At 36.6% G+C, this 20416-nt stretch overlaps 1 protein-coding gene across 5 annotated transcripts; it reads left to right on the plus strand.

Annotated features, from left to right (window-relative positions):
* The first annotated feature begins 8616 nt into the window (after positions 1-8616).
* Positions 8617-18442, plus strand: nmu (neuromedin U). 5 transcript variants are annotated; one of them, XM_058756384.1, is made up of 10 exons: positions 8617-9096; positions 11745-11800; positions 12232-12279; positions 13033-13092; positions 13277-13306; positions 13602-13652; positions 14948-15022; positions 17231-17284; positions 17892-17945; positions 18145-18442. In XM_058756384.1, exons 1-9 carry the CDS (start codon positions 8973-8975, stop codon positions 17925-17927), a joined length of 534 nt encoding a protein of 177 aa, XP_058612367.1. In that variant the 5' UTR covers positions 8617-8972; the 3' UTR covers positions 17928-17945; positions 18145-18442. The 5 variants fall into 5 exon arrangements, with proteins under 5 accessions (XP_058612367.1, XP_058612368.1, XP_058612370.1 ...); XM_058756385.1 differs by having other exon boundaries at positions 18148-18442; XM_058756387.1 differs by lacking the exon at positions 13602-13652.
* Positions 18443-20416: the final 1974 nt, after the last annotated feature.

Genomic DNA, 20416 nt, shown 5'->3' on the forward strand with positions numbered 1-20416 from the left:
TGTGGCGGGGGTGAGGAATCACACACGACAACGAGACCGTTAAGTGTCAAGAAAAACCCTGGAGGGTGGATTTATTTGTGTAGTTTTTGGTGAGTTCGTGGCATGGTGCTCCGTGCAGTGTTCGGGTTCAGCCCTCTCGTGTCTCCGAAGATGTGGATCGGTGCAGTGCTCCATGGTTCGGCGGGACCGGTCACACGCTGTCTTCTGGTGAGGGGGAGAGAGAACAACATTAGATGCGGAGGCTGCTCTAGAACTCACCAGAGTGTGATCAGCACTCCGAGGTGGCCGGCCATCGGGTGGGCGTGGGCTAGTTCCATCACGACTTCTGTTTTAGCTTTTGGCACTACCAATAGCGATTTTTCCTCCCCCCTCCGCTGGGCGACACAGTAAAGCAGGCCATTTTGGATGTGAAAGTGGGGGATCGGGTGCGGTGCTGGTAGGATCTCTTTCCCCTCGATCACCCGCACTTGCGTCCAGCAATGTTTCAGGCGGTCATCCCCGTGCTGCTCCTTTGCGAACGATCCCCCTCCCATTACCTGTTGGAATACATCATAGTACAGGTTAGTATTTTGAGAGGGGGACTCACCGTCTCGGGCGCTGTCAGATGCCAGCAACACGGGGCGACGGCGGGTACTGCGTCTGGGTTTGCGGCGACGGCAGTTCCCGGCAGGGCTGACAGGCTGGCTGGCGGCGGCGAGGAGCCGGTTGAAGCCCGGCCAGTCTCTTCCGAGAAGGACGGGGACCGGCAGGTCCTTTAGGATCCCCACTTCCACTGGCCAGGTTCCATGGGCCGCCGAGATGTTGATCCGCCGTGCGGGTACCTGCCGCGTGTCCCCATGGTTACGGACAGGAGGGCCTTGGACTTGGCCCGCAGGGGAAGGACGGCTGGTTGGATGAGGCTTACGGCGCTGCCTGAGTCCAGGAGGGCGGGAAATGGGCGTCCGTTAATCCGTACCTCCGCCTGTGGGGCGGCGAGGGGTGGATCCTGGTGTAGGGTGCAACCTGTCAACCAGGCTCGGTTTGGAGAGCGGGGTGGCTCGGTGGGCATGGGCTCATCCTGGGGGTCGGGAACCGCTGGCCTGTTTACCGGTCGTGAGGTGCCCTCCGGCGCGCGTCGCTCCTGGACCACCCTCTGGGGAAAAGGCGGCACTCGCTCCCCGCCTCTCGGTGAAGGGTGGCATCCGCCAGTTCGATGGCCTCGACGACTTCCCCGATGGTAAGGGGGTTGCGCATCCCAGCGGCTTGCCGAAGGGGCCGGGGTAGAGCTCGAAGAAGCCTGTCCACGACGACTCTCTCGGCGACTTGGCTGGCCGTGGGGTCCCCGACAAGGAGCCAATGTCGGGCCAAACGCGAGAGCTCGGCTGCCTGGGCGCGGGCCGGTAGGCGGGGCTTGTACTCCCAGTCTTGAAACAGTTGGGCCGCACAAATAGGGGACAGGCCCACTCTAGCCAGGAGTGGCCGCCTAGGCAGAAAAAAATAAAAATAAAAAATAAAAACACAACTTAGTCCACGTGCTGAAGGGGTGATTTGTCGGTGTGATTTGAATCACACACGACAACGAGACCGTTAAGTGTCAAGAAAAACCCCGGAGGGTGGATTTATTTGTGTAGTTTTTGGTGAGTTCGTGGCGTGGTGCTCCGTGCAGTGTTCGGGTTCAGCCCTCTCGTGTCTCCGAAGATGTGGATCGGTGCACTGCTCCGTGGTTCAGCGGGACCAGTCACACGCTGTCTTCTGGTGAGGGGGAGAGAGAACAACATTAGATGCGGAGGCTGCTCTAGAACTCACCAGAGTGTGCGTGAAAGGTGGCTTATAAAGGGCGGTGTCTGATCAGCTCCAGGTGTGACCGGTCTGCCGGTGATGCGTGGTGCAGGTGTGCATGCTTTGTTGCCAGGGCGACGCTGATGACGGCTCGGGACACGTGTCACAATATGCTTTGATACAGCACTCTGTAAACAGCCACACCTTTCAGTAATGACCCTCTGTGACTTACCCTCTTTGTGGAGGGTGTCAATGTTCGTCTTCTGGATCATTGCCAAGTCAGCAGTCTTCTCCATTATTGTGGTTTCAAAGAACAAGAGATACCCAGAATTTATACTGTAGGGATGGTCATTTATTCAAACTCAAATGTAAATATTCTAATATTGTATTCTAATATGTATCACTGCTTTAGTTAGACTTGGATGACTGCAGCGACGCACAGCGAGTTCTCAATGAAGAGTAACTTCTGTATGAAAGATATCCCAACGTCTCCTGGTCTCTGCTTTGACGAGGAAAAAGTTTCCTACACTTGACACAACTTTGATTCTGTGCTAAGCTTTTAATATCTAATAATGACTAATATTTCATTTAAAAAAAAAAAAAGATATATGAAACAAATAAAAATCGTTAAAATAACCAAATTAGAGCTGTCAAATCGATTAATCGCTATTAATCGCATCCACAAGTTTGTGTTTACATATGTGTGTGCTGTGTATATTCATATGTGTATATGAGCACACACATACATGCATATACAGTATTTAAGAAATATTTACCTGTATATATTTGTTCATATTTAAATATGATTTATATTTATATATAAATTCAAGTTTTCTCAGCCCTGCTGTATCCTATTTCACAGCAATTTTGGGACACTAGAAGAGCCAAACAGGAAATATCCCTGAGGAATATGGGATAGTAAGTAAACAAATTGTAGAGATACACTTGTAAATATGTTCCATTAATCACTGAAACAACATCCTATTAGATGTAGTTTGTAGATGATTTCAATCAAGAAATATATTGCCTGAAACAGAGGAATTGCTTATTTCCCCAATTCTCAATCAAAAGTAATATTTCATAGTTTAAATTTCTGCCATGCTGCAGTGCTTGTTGTTCTCAGACTTATTATGAAGCATAAAGAATACTTCTCTAATCATCCTGTGGCCACAATTGCACACACTAATTACACTAGTGCTCATTTTTTGCTGAGTGCAATTTTGTTCTCCGATCTGATTTTACTCTCTTCTAATTGCTTTTTATCTTCCTTTTATCTTCCCCTTCACTTTGCATTTGCAACTCACCTAAAAACTGTGGTTTTCATTTTCGAGAGACATGAAAGTTTAGTGTTTTTTTTACGTCAGCATTGCTTGTGATAATGCAGGGGAGTAGCAAAAGTAAAAAAAGAAGGAAAGATTTCCCAGTCATTTGAGTTATTATAAACCAGCATAGGCGGTTATGCTTCTCTCAACGCCTCTCTTTCAACATTTCATCAGTCTCGTTGAGCCCAGAGGGCTTCTTTGAAATTGTATAACTTACTCAATGTGACAGGTGTCACTGTGTTCACCATTAAGAACAACGTCGTCACTTATTTCCCAAGTGGCTACTTCACATCTTTCACCATGAGTTTTTGAAGGCCTAGATCAGTGTTCTTTATGTTTGTAAAGATAAAGAGTTCTCGGTTCAGTCTGACATGTATAAAACATATATTCATAAACTGCTGTGTAGGTCTCATCCAGATATTTTACACTTTCTTTTAAGAAAAACTCAAGAGGAAAAATGGTTGCAGAATCTCAGTTTTTGATCGAACTTTTGGAAGCCACTGAAATGAAAATAGCTGCAAGCAACAATAGTCTAAATCCATATCAAATACGCAAACAAATCAGAAATGTAACTTGTGTGATCTGTGCTTCACACATTCCACTATTTAAAAATGGAACTAATCTTCGCTGTGATGCCACCTTAAAAATTAGACAATAGCTATCACATGAGGAATGTCACTGAAGACTTAACAGTTGGCACTGCAATTTTTAACTTGAATATGAGGCTTCTGGCATCATCCGCTTCCAGTTAGGCTATAGAGCACTTCCTGTAAAACAACTTTTACTTCTTGATATTTCAGACTTGTATTTCTTACTACATTTAATTTAATGTGTTGAAGTAATTATAAACATGCAAAGTTTTACCATTTACTGCTTTGTTATTCTTCTTCTTATTTACCTACAGACCTGATGTAACTGGTCACTGTGATTTTGCCAAGTAAAGCCCACACTCTCACACTGTGTGATTTTGACCATGATTTTGACCATGATTTAGTCATCTGAGACAAATTTGAAAAATCCTAAAAGATGCCTATAATCCTAGGCTAAAATCTGCTGTCTTTGATCGCTGGTTTGACATGTTCACCAACAGCCAATTAATGGCTGTTTTGATAAAATTTTACCTCAAAATTGATCAAATTCTGGCAGTGTCAGAAGATTTGGTGCACAGTCTTGCAGTGTGGCTTCTCCTACGACAAACGTGTTTTCTTCATATTGAAGGGTCGTTCCAAACCGAAGTGCTCAAAACTGGCCTCTTCAAAGGGCTCTTCGGAATGAAGGATTTCGAAGGGAACAACTGATGGACACTTTGGCCCCCATGATTCTTTGCGCAGATGCATGATGATGGCACCTCTAGCGCCTGGACACGAAGTGATGACGCAGAAGGACACTTCAAGAAACCCCTACACCCCTTTTACTCCGGAGGGTAAACCCTTTTAAGGGATTAGGCATTAGGGCATAGAGGAATGAGCCCCAGGGAAACTCTGCAGGGACCCTGGCCCTCCAGGACCGAGTTTGCCCATGCCTGGTCTAAAGCATTTCTTTTCTGCAGAGCACACTGCCTGACTCGTTGTCCATCTGAAAGACAACACGACCTCTAATTATTACCCTGAAATATCAATGTTTATTCCCTCAGCCTGGAGTTCCCTCTCTAATGCCGCAGCCATACTCAGCGGAAGCATTAATTACATAGCGGCTTATCAGATGCGGCAACATTGTGCGCAGCTGCTCTCTACCCATTGATTTTCCAAGATTGCCGTGAAGTGGCAATGACATAATGCCAGTATCTTGCCATATTGATAAGGTTAATTACCTGGTCTCTTTTCACTGTAAACAACTGCAGAGGAGTGAAAAAGATACCACCATTTTCGCATTAAAGTAAATGACTGTTGAAAAATTCAGGTTATAAAAGCTGGAAAATGTTTTTGTTTAGGTCTATTGACTCATTTGACAGGATTTGGATGTATTTTTCAGAATAAAAGCACAACATTTCAAAAACATTTCAGCTGTTCGAAAACCACAGCCAGACGCAGGATGTCAGGGCTGTTTTATTTCATGATAATAACTGAAAATCCAACATGTGTTCTATAATCATCGCACATAAGAGGCTCTTTATGTGCCGTATGTTAAGAGTCGGCACAACATGTACTCTCTAAATGGCAAATTACTCCGATGCCACATCATGTTGCCTTCCATATATTGATCCAACAGGCTCAAACTGCTGGGCAAACTAAATACTGTAGGGGAAACATGTTTGGGAGTGTGTAGGTGGTGTTGTAGGAATGGGTGGGGGAATGAGAGGATGTATGACGTGAGAGATTAACGCTGATAAACTTATTGTGTGAGTCATACTTTAATCACTTAGCTTGAAGCTGAGTCACATTTTTCCTATGGTGCTCCTGGGTCACAGAGACCCCAAGTTGCCCAATAAGTGAGACTGTAGCCTATATAAGCTATTAAATCCCCCCCCATCCATTAACCTAAAGCTATTGCACTTTACTGGCACTATAGTGTAAATAAAGAGCTTCATAATAATTACAGACATGTGGTACCTTAATGTTTTTGGGGTTTAACAGTTACAATCACCATCCTCTCATCCCCCATCCATCTTTTTTATGGTCCTATAATAAAAGATTGAGACAAGACTGAGTAAATGAAGTTTTGGTGGTTGATTCATATTAGAATGCATGCACAAGCGGATTTGTAATGCATTAATAATTTATAGAAATGTTCAATAATAGGGAAAAAAGTCCTTTAAGTTTTTAACAAAACAGTGAAAAATTAAACCTATTTTTAAAATAACACTGTTTTTATTATTCACCAGAAAAAGTGAGTTTTCGATAAAAAATGCAGTTTTTCACCGATGCTAATAGTGTTAGGTCTGGTAAATCACTATTAAATTGCTTTTTAAATTTTTAAGAGGCTTTGGAGGATTTATTTATTCATTACAAGTTTTTGTAGTGAATAAATAAATCCTACATATATGTAATTTAATTTCCTATGTAGTGTGAAAACTACAGGGAAATCCTACATGTAATATGTGGTGACTCTCTTCTGACTTATTGCTCATGCTAATGTTACTCTTCAATCACTAATAGGATGAATCAAATATTAATTTTGTTAATGTGCATTATATGTGTTTCCATCTCACCTGCCTGTTTTGACTGCAGTGTGGTTTTCTTGATGTTCTTCTTTGATTAATCCTCTTAATTTAATTCCTACCTCATTACTTTCCTGTCCCTCTTGCTGAATAAATTATCTCTTTAACCTGTGTGAAAGCTCTCATTGTATTTATTTCAGTCCTCCTGAAGCTACTCAGTCATCCAGTCCCAATCCTCCAAAACTCCAGCAATAACCCTCTTGTAAAGGATATTCACTGATTATTTATTCACTTTGATATTTAGCCAATATTTCCCAGTGGCGCTATGCTTAACTGTGTATCAAATCTCGCTCTCCCGTGTGCGTCATGATGTGCGGCGACAGACACACAAACTCAGCACACCTCCACCTACGCATGCACAACCACAGGCTTCACTTTACCTAGACAGGTGGACGCATTGAGATACATGATTTCTTGGCATGTTTTGACTCAAACATATGACTATGAACAATCCCATTGATCAAATACACTCATAAACGCACATATGCCCAGAAATGTGAGGCCATATCCTCGTTCTGAGAATCTTACTCTAGAGCCCATGACACCATGATGCTTGACATTTTCATAATAAGGAGATATTAAACAGACATTGGTGCAATCGTATTATCTGTATCTACATCCCACTCAAGGGAGCTCCTGCCACACCCCCAAAACAGGACAAAGCTGATTATAAAAGGCTCAATTCAGGCTTTTTATTTTTCCATGACACTCCAACGCCTTCCTCTTCCCAGTTAATTGGAAATTCGATGAAAGTTACAGCAAATCTCTACTATTTATTTCAATACTGTATAAGCACTCCCTAGTTGGCATCAAGATCACATAATCAGAAGCAAATGCTTAAAAGACATGACCTTTCTGGTGGAAAAATTACAAAAAGGACATCAAGGCCTGTTGACTAAACATCTATTTTTTTCCATACTTGATTTCATCCTCATATACTGCCACTATTTACACAATAAAATGTACTTAATAGCACTGGGTGTTGAATTCCCGTATTGCATAAAAGGCTTAAGCTTAATATAACATGCAATATATGGCATGCGTGTTTGTCTTCCACAAACAGCATTAATATGGGATTTAAATGTTATTACTTGCAGCTCATCTGTCAGATTCATACAGTGATACTTTTCTTGACACAGGTTCAAAATCACAGGTGACATCTGTGTAACTGTATGTTTATCAAATTTATATTTATGCTAGTGAGTAGACTATCACAGAGGATATATTTTGGGAAAAATGTAATAAATAATAAAAAAAATATTTTAAACTTTAACAATATTTTAAAAATTAAAAAGAATTAATTTATTTTAAATAAACAGCCAAATCATCCTCAGTGGTAGTGCTTTTAGTGTTTCTGTTTACACCAGAGGCCATGTAATATTTGCATATAAGGCCATGTCCCTTTTAGATCAATGCATAATTCAATTATTTCCAGTGTCTGAATGTGTACTGGCACTTTAGACCAAATCCCACGGTTTCAAGCCAGTTTGGTGACCTGTAAAGCTAGTTCAGATACATTAGGTCCTGGTGGTGCTTGTGCTGTTACGTTGCTTTTGCATAAGCGCGTCTCAGCTGACGGTAATAACAATATCCCAAGGTAGACTGCAGTTTGCTAAAGCAAGGAAATTATAGCTGTTAAATTGCATTTATGTGTTTCATGAATTGGTTAAAAAATTTATGAATAATCTTCTTTAATTTTTAAAATTAGGCAAATTGTTATTTCCTGGTTCTGTTACGTCAGATGTATACACAGTGATTGTGGCTGTGGCTTCCTAGACCTGGCAGGCAACATTACACAGGGATATTTGCAAAAAAGAAAAAAGAAGAAAAAGAACAAAGAAATGAAAAACGAGTTTTATTAGTTTGTACTAGATAATGTGTAGTCTGAACCACTTCCAGGATTTACACTCTACAGGATTTTTTGTTTGTTTGTTTGTTTGTTTTTTCATAGGAACTGTTTTAGGCTACTGTTTTATTACTGTTTAAATCTTACTATATGGCATCCCAAAGTCACATTTTGACATTTCTACATTTAAAGAATCATTGAGAGTAAAAGATTTTGGTAATTGGACTCAAAGGGAACTTTAGCCTGTTGACCCGAACCTGGATCTCAAACTCAAACACTCTTATTTCTTACAGACAGACTCCGGAGAAAGACACATTCAATGTTAATTTGTTTACATTATTTCCCCCTTTGGTATTAAAAACATATAAACATAAGAAACCAAAAAAAAAAAAAAAAAAAAAAAACTCCCCCGCTTTGATATAACGTGTTTATCTAGTAATGACTGTTGTAAACCAGAGAAATTACCATATGCATATTTAATGAATCTTTAATGTTACGCATACCAATATTTTATTCAGAGTTTCCCTCTGCTGTGTGGTACAAATATTAAAGCTGGTGTAAAACAAAATGAAACAATTACACCGGGAACTTTAAAATATTCATATCTCAGCAAATGTTTTGTCATACATCAAGCGAGATGTAAATAAAATGCCCCGTTGAAGATGAAAGATTTTAGTTTTATTACTCATAGCTTTGACCATGTGGAAGTCGTGCACTCATTTCACATCATAATTTGTGCAAATTAATCGGGGCTAATACATCGTGACGTACTTTGCAGGTCGATTTACGAAGAGGGTGTGTAACTCTGAGAGTTCATAATGTTGTGCTGTAAGTCAGGCTGAGAAAGCAGAGCAGCAGACGAAGCGGCGCGAACTGACGGCACGAGAGCATGAGGAGCAGCAGCAGTCAGTGTGAACGCGGAGCAGCTCAGAGTCAGAGCGCGATGAGCCCAGCACACAACTCAGCCCTGATGCTCGCTGTCCTCTTCATCTCCTTCATACCCATCACCACAAGTAAGTCTCTCCTGTTACTTGAGTGATATTAGAATAACTTAGCCGTGGCCTACTTTCTCTTTAATGAGAAAGCTCATTATTTAAATCAATTATTCATTACATTTAGAACCTAATGTTGGTTCTAAACAACAACAACAACGTGATAATGAAAATAATAGGTAAAAATGGAATAATATAAATTAATAGTTAATATAAATAAAATATAAGTTTATCTTCTAAAATGATGTATGATGTTGTGTATGTGTGTGTGTGTGTGTTGTAGCATTATATATTTTTCTGGAAACCTTACAAATCAAACAGTAACAATCAAAAAGAAGTTTTTGAAGGTCATTAATAGTTTGAGATCATTCAATATCTCAAACAGTGATTTTTAAAACCAAACATTCATTGTTGATATATATTAATTAAGAGTATACCATAAATATATTTTCAGTATAAATTTTATACTGAAAATGCATTTATATAATAATGTAGTACTTTGCTAAACTATACTTAAAGTCCCTAAACTGGAAGAACTCATTTTGTGCTTAATGCACTTTAACAATGTGGAAGTAGTGCTGAAGTACAACTAAAGATATACTGAAGTATATTTAATTGTGCTAAAGTGGAACTATTGCAAGTATACTTCAGGTAAACTTTAAATATCTTGTATTTAAAGATGATATTATTCAAAAATCATACAGTCCTCATTAATAGTGACATTTTAGGTTTAATATTAAATAATGTGCATTGTGCACAAGTAGTTCTCTAAATCAAGTTTGATTATCATTTTTAGTCTCAAGCGATATGTCAGTAAATATGTTAATACATTTGAACTACACTTGTATGAAATAAATGTATTTTAAATATATTACTTTTTTACTATAGTAATTATATATAAAAACAAACTTGTACAAATGTAAAAATCTGCACAGTTCAGTTCATAACACTTAATCACACTGGGTTAAATTACTGATGAGGAGAAAATATTTTAGATCAAGCAGAAATTATGACCTTTATTGTGACAAATGAAATAGATGGAATACATAAATATTGCAACAGGTATTAAAAAAACAACTGTTGCTGCCACTGCAACTTCTGTCTTTACTTTTACTTTAGATTTACTTACTGATTTCATGTTTGAAAATAATTTTGTTCTTTATTGAAGGCTTAGATCTCTTCAAAATGCGCTGCATTAGTGTGTCAGTAGGAAATAATAAGCAGGAATGCGTCATCGTGATGCATTAACTAAGAGCTTACTGCATATACGTGAGGCAGTGAATTCTGTTAAAGTGCCTTGTTAGGTTGAGACTAATTAGCACAATAAAAAATGCTGGATGTTTCCCAATAAACCTGCAAAATGTGATACAGTAAATTGATCATCTGCTTAATCTTCTGCAATATAGGAATAAAAAATTCGCTCTATACACCAAGAGCAATATCGCCAAATTAGATTCAGTCACGTAACTGATAATTATGATGTCTTTGAGAGGAATTATTGTGAGAATATTATTGTGCAGTGGAGACAGTTTTGGCAACAGTGATGCTACAAGAATTTGAATAATATTATAACAATGTAAAAAATCCAGAAATGCCAGGAGAGACTTTGTCAGATTAGTAGCCTTGACAACAACAGTATGTGACTCATTTATTAATACACAGATAACATTATACCATCAGGACTGATTGTTAAATGTCATAAGAGACCCAGAGGGTCATGAAGATGCAAATTTATAACAGTAGATTAGACCTTTTCTCTTTTTTGAGGGGTAATGTCTTTACTATTGGTTGTTTTTGACTAGTTACAGCCGAATGATCTCACTTTTTCCAGGTCTTAAATGTGTCACATAAATCATTCACAGAAAACAGCTTTTGACAGTAATGGTTCAAAAAGGAAAGCCAGATTGAGAGACCTATACAACAGATCATTAAACAAACTCAGTTAAATTGGAGATTATTCCATTGAGGGAAGATGTCAAAATCACCAAAACAAGAAAACTGACAAGCAAGGGTAATTAATTTCAGACCTGTACAACTAAACCTCACAAGGATTACAGCTGTCAAGGCTTCCAGATTGATTTCACTGCCAATTTTGTGATGCAATTGCAAGAAACCTCATTATAATGAAGATAACAAGATTTGAGATTTACCAAATAGTTATGACCAATAGAGACTTCAATTTAATGAATTCAATGTCAAAATAAGATTTTTTTCTCTGCCATATTGTGTGCAAAATTCATACAAATGTTTTATGTTATTAAACTCCACTGTACTTGTAACACTAAATGTGACCCTGGACCACAAAACCAGTCTTAAGTGTCAATTTTATTTTTGAAATTGAGATTTATACATAATCTGAAAGCTGAATAAATAAGCTTTCCATTGATGTATGGTTTGTTATGATAGGATACTAATCATTATGATCCTAATCAAAAACAACGTTTTGATATATTTACAGTAGTAAATTTACAAAATATCTTCATGGAACATGATCTTTACTTAATATACTAATGATTTTTGGCATAAAAGAAAAATCTATAATTTTGACCCGTACAGTGTATTTTTGGCTATTGCTACAAATATACCCCAGCGACTTAAGACTGGTTTTGTGCTCCAGGGTCACAAATATTATTATTGGGATGTAATAATGATTTCTGCATGGATTGCAGGTGCTCCAGTGCTCTTGAATCCATCTTCAATAGAGCATGAGCAGTTACTAACCCAGGTGTGTATGACTGACTGTCAATAGACGTACTTACGAGTTCTTTCATTTTTACCATATAGATTAACTCTCCCAATAAATCACTTATACTGCCTTCAGTTACATACAAATTTCCTCAGAGACAAAAGTTCATTATAAATGACTTATCCCATATTTGTTCAGTTTCAACCTGTTAACTTTACTGTCTAAGGTGATGATTACGTCTGTGCTTTGTTTACGTGTGCTAACATGAGAAATTACATGGGTAAACCTAGGGATCTAGAGGCTGGGATATGAAAGCATAGTTTAATGCACGCTTATGGCCATGGGCTGAAATGAACAACGCAACACGTAAATGATATGTGATTCATTTTGAGATTGGTCTTTGTATTTGTTCTTTGAATCTTCATTTATGCAAGCCCTAAAATTGCAACCGCACTTCTCTTTTGTTGTAGATAACTGATCTGTGCTTGTTCTACCTCTCTGCAGACCCATCCTTTAGAGTGAGTAATGCAGCGTTGTTGCCATTTGCAATACAGCTACTGTGTATTATTGAGGAACCAAACCGAGAATGGATTATGGTATAAATGTAAAAGAGAAATATAGAGAAACTTTTTGATTAGATTTGTATTTCTCCTTGGAACTGACTGGTCATAGGCATCAGCGATCTGAGCGGAGTTATTGAGAGACCAAGTCAAGTCACCTTTATTTATATAGCCTAGTGCTTTACACAATAGAGATTGTTTCAGTTTCAGTTCCAGTCAGGTCATTTGTTGATTCAGTTCAGTTGAACTGTTAAAGTTCATTAATTAAAAATAAGTTAAATTCAGCAATAAGCAGCTCAAATGAAGACAGTAGTGTTGTTATTCAGCTCAAGTCAATTCCATGTTGATTCATTTCAGTTCAATAACAGTGTTGATGTTGCAAAGCTCATCAATAATAAACTCATTTGAACCTATAAAGCAGCTCTATAGAGAGCTGATCCATAAAAATGTATTTTATTTATTTCGATTTTTTCCCCACTCAAACCCTGAGGTGCACATGCTCAGATCAACGAGGCCGACAACTAACCAGTTCCAAGAAGAAATACAAAGTTGAAAGAAGACAAGTTGGAAAAAAGATTGAATCCAGAATTTGGAACTAAAATAGCATAATGACAGATTTACCATTTATCATTTTTGACTAGGAACAGTGAACTACTTTAGGATTTTAATCACAGTAAAAGGCGTTTTTATGTTTCTTTTAACCTTTGCCAGACATCTGATGTCTTGGGGGACCTGTGTTTCCTAATGCTGGGATCACTGGAAAAATCGGAGGTGAATATTATTCATGCACACATGCAATCAGCACACATAGAAGATTTCACAAATATTCTACACATCATTGCCAACCTTTGCATATTTGTTTATTAAGTCGTTAATTAAGGTCTAGTTATCAGTATAGTAATGCATAGATTAATGAAAAGACAATTATTATTATAATTTTTTTTTGTACATGCAGGAGGTCACTGCTCGAGAGACCAGCAAAAGGGTGAGTGTGTGACATTTGCAGAAACATTTGTCGTCTCAGAAACATTTAGTGCAATGACAATTCAATGACACCATAACATCAGCATCCTTTTATCTTTTCATATATGTTTGATTGTAACTGTATGTTTTTTTGTTTTTTTTTATGTGGATAATGTCTTTTTTATGGATGTTTTTTATGGTGTTATGGTTTTTCATTCTATGAATGTTTTTCATGTTTTTGTCTGTATTGACTTTTGGTGTTTGTGTAACTTATGTGTTTGGGTTTTGTATTTGTGTGTCTATACATGTATGTGTAGTTTTTATTTCATTACACTAAACCGAATGGTGCAGGATTGTCAGATGGGACGGTAGGTTTCCTCATGGGTTGCTTAGTGTCTGTTGAACACTCAATCACTGTTGCTACGCTGCACTGTCTTCAATAACACACCCAACTGCATATTGTAATTAGGGATATAATACTCAGGCATTAATTAAAGCTCAAGTGAATGAAATAAATTGTAATTTAGACCACTGCGCATTTCCCTTTTGGGCCAAGGTAATGGAAAAGCAAAATGCAATATAGCCACATTCTTAAGAAACTGGATATAAAGGATAATATGTAACTGCAAAAAATAAATAAATAAACGTAATAAGAATACAAATGACAAAAGATACGAAAAAAAAAAAAAGAAAGGAACTTGACAGAGTGATCAGAACTTGTTACACAGCTACTCAAAAATAAGCAAATAAATAAATATGTGGATATAAAATATTGATTTTACTTGAAATTATTTGATCATTTTACCTGTATATTATCTTAATGTTTCCACTAAGTCTAATAGCAGAAATAGCAGACCACTAAATGCATCTTTAGTATTCAGATTATTTTCAGATAATTATCAGATTCTCGTCTCTTACCATCTACTCTTTAGTTCCCATTGCATGGATGCAACCTCTGATATCATACGATTCCTCCTTGACAGCATTCACACTTATTACAGAAACAGAAAACCATTACACTGATTTTATAAATTCCTTTTTTCCCCTAAAAATAACGTAAATTTTATCATTTGCACTAGATATTCCCTTGAATTTATTTATTTATTTATTTATTTTTTTGGTGAATTAATATCAGAATTTTGACAGTGACTCAAACCAGAAGTAAATTCATCTTAACATTAAATTTTCCAAATTTAATTTACATGCCATTTTGTGTTGATGCGGTCAGAGGAAGTGTTCAGTGTCTTTTCCTCCCAACTGTCCATTCCTCGCATGCTCACCACATTTCTTCTTTAAAAGTGTATCATACAGACATTTATTAATTAATTTTACATTTTAAAATATTTATATGCCAGTTTTGCGATACATTTCAAATATGCAGCCAAACATACTGCATATTTGTAACAAATTGCTTTTAAACACTCCCTCACATATTGTATGTTGTCACGTGCTCTGGCATGGCCTGCATGTGACTGCGTTTTTACTGAACATCAATGCACCGTGTGTGCAAAATGAACACTAAGTCGCACTGAGGACAGAAACATGTGTATTAAATGAATCCTCTCTGCGACCCCTGGCCAGTCCCCAGGAACAGATGTTCATGGTTTTCATATCTCTTCATGTCTGTCTTCATGATATCTCTTTATATATGTGTACGTGTCAGTCTACTGTGTTGCACCCTCTTCTGGAGCTCATACCCCAGCTTGCCAGAAGAAGAAGCAGGAGAATGAAATTAAATGTATGTATCCGGCATGCTTACCTTCATTCATTAGTGCTGTGAGTATGACACTCTGAGAACCACTAAAATAACTGCTAAAGCAATATTTAGTTTGGGTAAGTGACTAAATACTGTATGTCCAGGGTTGGTATTCAGAAGTCAAGTTTAGGACATTTAGCTGTACTAAACATAAAAAGTAATTAATATTTTGTCACCCAAATACGTAATTGAATAGTGCATACTTTTTTATTGAAGAATTATGATCATGATGTTTCAAGAGTTTTCCCATGGTCTCCATGGAGTCCATTGTTGTTAAATATTACAGCACTTGTATGTAGCTTTGTGTATTTTTGGAGCCCCCTACAGTTATGCAAGTGGAATTCACCGTCATGTCGCTGTCATAATTACCGTGCATAGCTGTACATGTGCGTTTGTTGCTGCCGTAAAGCAATCCACCCTTTTTTCGCTGAAGTTCATACGTGCTCATAAAACTAAAGGTCATTGCACACTGAGTCTGAATTTTTTGTCCGAAATTTTCTAAAAAATAAATACGACCTCACGTTGTGTCAATCACGTTTACACACTGCCTCCGAAACTTTCGTCCGTCATAAAAAAAATTCAGGTTCGACTTTCTGCGTTTTCGCATCCGTAGCTAGCATTTTGATAGGAAAGGATGACTTGGACTCAGTGTGCAAAGACATTTACTCCCAGAACAGATGTCTGGGGAGAGTGTGGTAAAAAACAACAACAAGCTATTTGTCTTCTTAGAAACCAGTACAACTTTAAAACCGATAGCCTATTTAAAGGTTTAAAAAAGTACATACAGTTGCTGTGGTAATTACATGAACAGTTCACAAAAAACAGCTTAAATTTAGACGGATGCTTATGGAGAGTGACTGAAGTGTCTGTTCCTCTCAGTCCTCTGTGCTGCTTGATGAAGTGCCATATGCTGTTTGATAATATCTCATCATGATTTAGCTCCAGGGCTTCTTTTCTGACCATCAGTAATTGTTGATTTAATTAAGTGTTAAGTGTTAATTATTAAAGTACTAAGTGTTAATTATTATTAAAACAGACAGTGCGTGTATCTGTGTTTATACACCACTACCGGACAACCTATCTCTCTTTCTCTGGTTGATGCAGGAAAAAAGGTTGTCTTATTAATTATTAATTTATTCATTTTTGAATTACATACGGTACCATTCAAAACTTTGAGGTTGAAAAGATATGTGTGTGTGTGTTTGAAAGAAGTTTCTTATTCCCACCAAGGCTTCGTTCAATTAAAAATAAATAAAAACAGCAATATCAATTTTAAATTCCTGTTTTCTATTTAAAATGTAATTTATTCCTATGGTGATATTTTCAGCTGATATTAGTCTTCAGTGCCACATGATCTTTCAGAAATCATTCTGATTTGCTTCTCTCAAGAAACATTTCTTATTATTATGAGTCCGTGTTAAAAATGGTTGTGCTGCTTAATATTTTTGCGGAAACCGTGATAATTTTTTTTTAGGATTTTTGATGGACAGAAAGTTCAAAAGAACAACAAAATCTTTTGTAACATTATAAATGTCTTGATCATTTTAATGCTAAATAAAAGTGTTAATTTATTACTGCTCCCCAAATATTTTTTTTAAATGATAATAAAAAATGATATATTAATTTATGCAGTATATATTACATATATAGAGAGTATACTACACTTAGATTAAATGTAATATTTATTAATTTACTATCATTCCCAATGTAAGAAGACTATTTTTAATATGCACCTTTTATTTTTTAGTTGTATTTAAAAGTATTAATTTCTATATTATGTAGGCCGTGCTTGTGCACATACATGGCTGCACGAGGCTGACATGTGCAAGCATGAGTTTGAGTCCATCTAATTGTATGTGCAGGATGTGAAATGGCTCAACCTTAGATTAACCGCTCCCCTCCATTTGAGAGGTAATTGTACGCTAAAAGTGTTATTGTGCTATAAGGGTAAAAGACAAAACTGAACAAGAGTAAATGACTGCCTCACTCTCACACAGGAAATGGTCCTGATGGATTTTGTTGGGTAGACAAAGCTCTTTAACTCCTAACAACACTGCCGTCATCAGACCTTTGATTCATTGAAGACCTCTGATGACTGAGTCAAAGTTGTGTACACAAAGTTTGGTAGCAACGTCAGAAAGTGTGGTGTGATATTTGGAGCACATCTATAACAGTCCCTTCTGTGCACAGGATGACCTTCAGGGGCCCGGACGGATCCAGAGCAGAGGATACTTCCTTTATCGGGTAGGTTATAATATATATGACTACTGTTTATTGTTCAACACAACATGGAAATTGAATGATCTTCTTTACATTAGTAGAAAAGCATGTACACGTGTACAGTGCTGTAACCGTCATAGGCATTGAGGGGGGATAGTTTTCCACAATATTCAGATTAGTTAAAAATAAAAAAAATACCAATATGTATTTTTCAAAAGTGTTAAATTATGACTTTTGGTTCCTTCCAGTCCTACATGATATTTACATACTAAATTGTTTTGTTCATTTTAATTTGAGTGTGTTTTAGTAATTTTGTTATGTGTTTGATTTTTTTAAATTGATTTATTATTTATTTATTTATTTTTTTTTTTTTATACTTTACATATTTCAGTTATTGCTGTGTGCAACATTTTTAGTTTTCATTTACGTTTTGAAATTGAAATGTTTACTTAATGTTGTACTTTATGTACTTTACCTTTATTTAAATTATGAAAATGATTGTTAATAGTTTTAGTTTTAGTTAAAAACAATGTGACACACCTACAGTAGTTCACATTTTAAATATACAATTTTTTCTTATTACTTGAAAAAACATTTCTCTGTAAATATTTTTTTGTGTTCTTTTCTGCAGCCACGAAATGGAAGAAGATCTGACGAGTATGTGTAAAACAATAAAGAAAATCAGGTATTTCTTTTTTTTGAGAAAAATCAGTTTAAGCCATACTTTCTCCATGTGTTTCCTACATGTGCACTGGGTCTAGAGTCAAAATAAATACAGAAACTCATGTACATTAAACCTGTGAAAAACACATTTTTTATACTAATGCATCTGTCAATAATTTAAATAAACAATAAAAATAATCATTTTTGATGAATATTTTCAGCAGCACCAGATCCCGTCCTGCAGATGTCCTGATCAAGAGCCAGTCAACCTTGAAACATTAAGTCACACGTTCCAGAAAACACCCCTCTATCGAATCGTGATGTTGAATGTGCAGACAGAATCCAAATAAAGTCTTTTATCTGTTCAAACATTCCTGTTTGTGAAACTGTGCCGTGTCTTTTGAATTAAAAGCATAATAAAATATTTCTTCATTGTGGCAGTGTGATTTAAACCAAACTCGCTGTATGTGTTTTACTGTATACTGGAATGTTACCAAAGAACAAAGAAATAAAACCATTTTTTCCTCTCCATTTATTTATTGAAAGCACTAGTGCGACTCTGGTTCATTCTCTCTTTCTCTAGATGAATGTGTGCTTTTGTTATCCCGCTATCTACAGCGATTAGTCAAAAAGCATTAATCAACCTTCACTTCCTATCACTGCCATTTTAATTAGATTTGTACATCTAAACAGCATGTTTCATGAACTGCATCCTTTCTGATAAACATCTCTTTATCTCTTTAGTAGAATCTTGCTTATGGTCTATTGTTGTCATAAACACATATAATGTATTTATTAAGCTGTTGTCATACTGTGAGGATGAACTGGGGCCTGAAATAACAAAGTAGGTTACGTCATGGCTCGTGACTGCATTTCCTTTAAGAAACGTGACACAATCTAAGAGTGGGAACATGAGGAAGATCACTTCACCGGTTCTAGACAGACAGACCTAGAGGGTATGACTCAAAACACATTTGTCCTGTAGTGGGTGTTTTGTAGGGGGCTGGGTGTGAAAAAGGAAGCTTCAGGGTTGTGAAAAGATGTCGAACGCAATCAATCCGAGGGTATGAGAGGAGTACACAAATGAAACACACACTTGTTATCGTCTAATCTAAGTTAGAAACACAAACGTTGCTGGTTAGTTGTAAATTGAAGTGACCCATGGCCCTGGAACTCTGATTACTTTCCTCTTCTGACACTTTTATTTCCTCGAAGAAGGTATACATTTTTATAATAGAAGTGTAATTAACTTAATTTACAAAAGTAATACCAAAAGAACCATTTTCTCTTTTATCCTCCATTTTAATTGTTTTATTTGCAATATTTGCAGTTCGAACTCACACATGCACAACCAAAATTACAAAGAAAACAATCATTTTTTAAGTTAACTGTACTTGTAGATAATAATTATGAAATAAAAGGCAGCTTAAATGCACATCAACTTTTATGATACAATGTTTCCTAACAAGTGCACTTTGTAAACGAGTACACATTTTGATTTGTTGACTAATATACTAAAAGACATGATTAGTTACTTACTTGAAAAAAATACAAATCATTATGGTTGCTGTAGTTCTAGACTAAATATGAACATGCATTTATTCATCTCTCATCTCTCTTGGACAAATAAATTCAGTATTCCTCAGAATTAATCAAATATTACACAAACTTGCAATAATTAAGTGTTAACGTAAAAATCCATTATGTATTTAATTCCATTTTATTAACCAGTGTCTATGCTGCTAACCATTGATCCAGTTTAATCACACGAATAAGCAAAAATTACTTTAGATAAACATAACTTTTCCTCTTTTTTGTGATTGAGAAGAAAGTGTTGAACTTTCCTCTCTTGCATCTTCATGCAATCCAGAATAGCAGCACAGCTGAAAGGTTTGTTTGAGCTTGTACATTTCACTTTTGGTGTGAAAGGGCTTTTACGTTTGCCAAAAATAGAACTTTTAATATTAAAAATAAATAAGCAAACCCAGGCTAGATGAGAAAAAGTAATGCAAAGGTAACAAAAGCCCTTGCATTCCATAAAAAGAAACTAAACGCAGTTAATTACTTTTTTAGGGAGTAACGCAATATTGTAATGCATTACTTTTAAAAGTAACTTTCCCCAACACTGCTGAATTTAATATAAATTTAAACTATAATGCATTTTTATTTAATTGCAATTAACATGCAATTTACATTCAGTTCACACGTTTTAAAGCATATTATTTCCTTAATAAGTATTATTTTTTAAAAGTATGATAGAATGTACTACTTTTTTCCACAAGGGAATAAAAAAAATCATAAAAAAAGGAAAGAGAAATTCTAAATAAACGTTTTGTACCTCATTTACCCCTAAAGAGTGCGTATTTGTACCTTTGCACAGGCCTAAATGATCACTTAAATATCCAAAGGAAGAATATGTACTGTATATAACGTAGAAAAGGAGTTAAACGATGAATTTAATATGATAATAGCACCACCGTGTGGTTATTTTTC

This window comes from Onychostoma macrolepis, chromosome 20 (genome assembly GCF_012432095.1).
Source record: "Onychostoma macrolepis isolate SWU-2019 chromosome 20, ASM1243209v1, whole genome shotgun sequence".
Classification (NCBI taxonomy): domain Eukaryota; kingdom Metazoa; phylum Chordata; class Actinopteri; order Cypriniformes; family Cyprinidae; genus Onychostoma; species Onychostoma macrolepis.